This window comes from Gossypium hirsutum, chromosome A03 (assembly GCF_007990345.1).
Source record: "Gossypium hirsutum isolate 1008001.06 chromosome A03, Gossypium_hirsutum_v2.1, whole genome shotgun sequence".
Classification (NCBI taxonomy): domain Eukaryota; kingdom Viridiplantae; phylum Streptophyta; class Magnoliopsida; order Malvales; family Malvaceae; genus Gossypium; species Gossypium hirsutum.
Genome location: NC_053426.1, coordinates 6,021,249 through 6,023,713, shown reverse-complemented (window position 1 = coordinate 6,023,713; position 2,465 = coordinate 6,021,249). Strand labels below are relative to the sequence as shown.

General features: G+C 32.1%; 1 protein-coding gene across 1 annotated transcript; it reads left to right on the top strand.

The window, feature by feature from the left end:
* The first annotated feature begins 1,103 nt into the window (after positions 1 to 1,103).
* LOC107889056 (protein argonaute 5-like) lies at positions 1,104 to 2,137 on the top strand. Its single transcript, XM_041093979.1, has 5 exons — positions 1,104 to 1,114; positions 1,262 to 1,319; positions 1,626 to 1,726; positions 1,831 to 1,862; positions 1,946 to 2,137. Exons 1-5 carry the CDS (start codon positions 1,104 to 1,106, stop codon positions 2,119 to 2,121), a joined length of 378 nt encoding a protein of 125 aa, XP_040949913.1. The 3' UTR covers positions 2,122 to 2,137.
* Positions 2,138 to 2,465: the final 328 nt, after the last annotated feature.

Here is a 2,465-nt window from a genome sequence, read left to right as displayed (position 1 = left end):
TTGTTACACCTAGGGAGGATCCATTATATCTTGCAGCTCGATATAAGGCAACCCGTCAGGTTTCCAGCCTATATAATTTGAATCTTTAAAATATTTAAATATTAAAATCAAACATTATTAATATAAAAAATAGTAATTTGAATATAATAATATCAAAAAAGAATTGTAGTTTAATTTTTATAAGTAAATTGGAAATAAATTAATGTTATATAAATATTCAATAGTAAATGAGCTCGATAGAACTTTTTTCAAGTCTTTTTGAATTTTTTAAGATTCATCATACGTGGCGTTGTTACACCTAGGGAGGATCCATTATATCTTGCAGCTCGATATAAGGCAACCCGTCAGGTTTCCAGCCTATATACTTTGAATCTTTAAAATATTTAAATATTAAAATCAAACATTATTAATATAAAAAATAGTAATTTGAATATAATAATATCAAAAAAGAATCGTAGTTTAATTTTATAAGTAAATCAGAAATAAATTAATGTTATATAAATATACAATAGTAAATGAGCTCGATAGAACTTTTTTCAAGTCTTTTTGAATTTTTTAAGATTCATCATACGTGGCGTTGTTACACCTAGGGAGGATCCATTATATCTTGCAGCTCGATATAAGGCAACCCGTCAGGTTTCCAGCCTATATACTTTGAATCTTTAAAATATTTAAAATAAGGTTGGAGAGAAGGTCAGCTATTGTTGTAATTCTAATGGACAAGCAAGCTACACGGTAATAAAATTAATTCATACCTATTCATACTTAAGTTGAATCAAATAATAATTAAGTTGAACCAAATATTTAAAATTAATTTGGAAACAAAATAGTTCTACTCCAAACAGAACCAGCAATTAAATCTTTACAATATCGCAACCCCAAAATATTAATTTTTCCAAAATCATCATGATAAAACTATTATTGATTAGAATTTTGAAATAAAGCCTACCTTAATAAAACGTACCTGGTCTACTCCACTCTCACCAGCAAGCAGAGGATGGAGTCAAAAAAGTAATATTTGTTAAGTAATTTAAAGTGAAAATGCATAGAAATAAGGATCAAAATTTAGCAACGAAACCTGTACGTACCTAGAACAAATGCCAATGGCTGTGGTGTATTTAGTTGCACCAAATATTAATTCAAGTGCTCGATAGTACCTAGAACAGATGTAAGATTATAAGAGTAGCACCAAATATATTTCAGTTTAAGCAAATATAAAAACTTTATCTATATCAGTTTTGCAAGTGCCCACTTGTACCAGGATCAAAGACACTGCCAATGAAGCTGTACACCTCAGCAAAATCTGGCAAAACTGCACAGTAAATACATAAGTTGGATAGAAACATGAAAACAGACCAAAAGAACATCTAAAAAACCAAAATGGAATCACCATTATTATGTAAACATGAAAATGCACAGCTTTAAACAAACCAACTTTGCATGTGCAGAATCATACTCCACAAAACTCATAAACATTAACTTCTCCTAACCAGAATACCAACTTTATGTGTACAGAGGCCTTGATGAAAACTAACATAATTATCGTCCAACTAAATTCAAATTAAACTCTAGCTGAGAGGTTAAACCTGGTACACCCGAGTCCTAAACTCCTTTTGCGGTGATAGACCATTGAAAATGGCAAGCCCACACAATACCACGTTTTGTTTGATGAAAATGGCTTCACTGCTGACATCTTGCAAGTGCTCACAAACAGTTTATGTTACACGTATGTGTCTACTTCTTTCTCTATAATCTTGAAATGGGGTGAATAAATAATGCTTTAGATTAGCACCTAGTAATTATATAATAATAATTTTACTTTTTGGACAGGTATGCGAGGTGTACCAAGTCTGTTTCCATAGGTTTGTGATGATGTTTTTTGTCTTGTTAAAATTGTTGACTAAGGTTGGTTTTGACAGTGAAAATTTGGATTATATGTTTGCAGTGCCTCCGGCATACTATGCTCACCTCGCTGCTTTTAGGGCACGCTATTATATTGAGGATGAGATGTCGGATAGTGGGTCTACTGGGGGAGGCCGAAAGCCGAAAGACAAGGTTGTAGAGGTTAGGCAGCTCCCCAGCATAAAGGATAATGTGAAGGAAGTGATGTTCTACATCTGATAAATTATATGTTTGGTTGATGGTGGAAAGTTGCTCAGGTATAGTTGCAGTTTGTGGATATTGGTTGGTACAGTTGTTTTGTTAGCAAATAGCTTTTTGTTGGAGGGTACAGCAGATGTTTTTACCAGATACTGAAAAACAATTATCCCAATCATATATAAAATAAATTTACCTTTTGCTAATTGAAACTTGAGGAGTTTCGTACCTTAATGGGTGCCAACGCTGTTATATGCTTCTTACTCCAATGCCACCTTTGATGATATAACAATAATTCATTGATGTTAAAAATTGATGAAATGAGCGATTTATAAATAATTAAATAAAAAGGAGCGATTGAGGAAAAT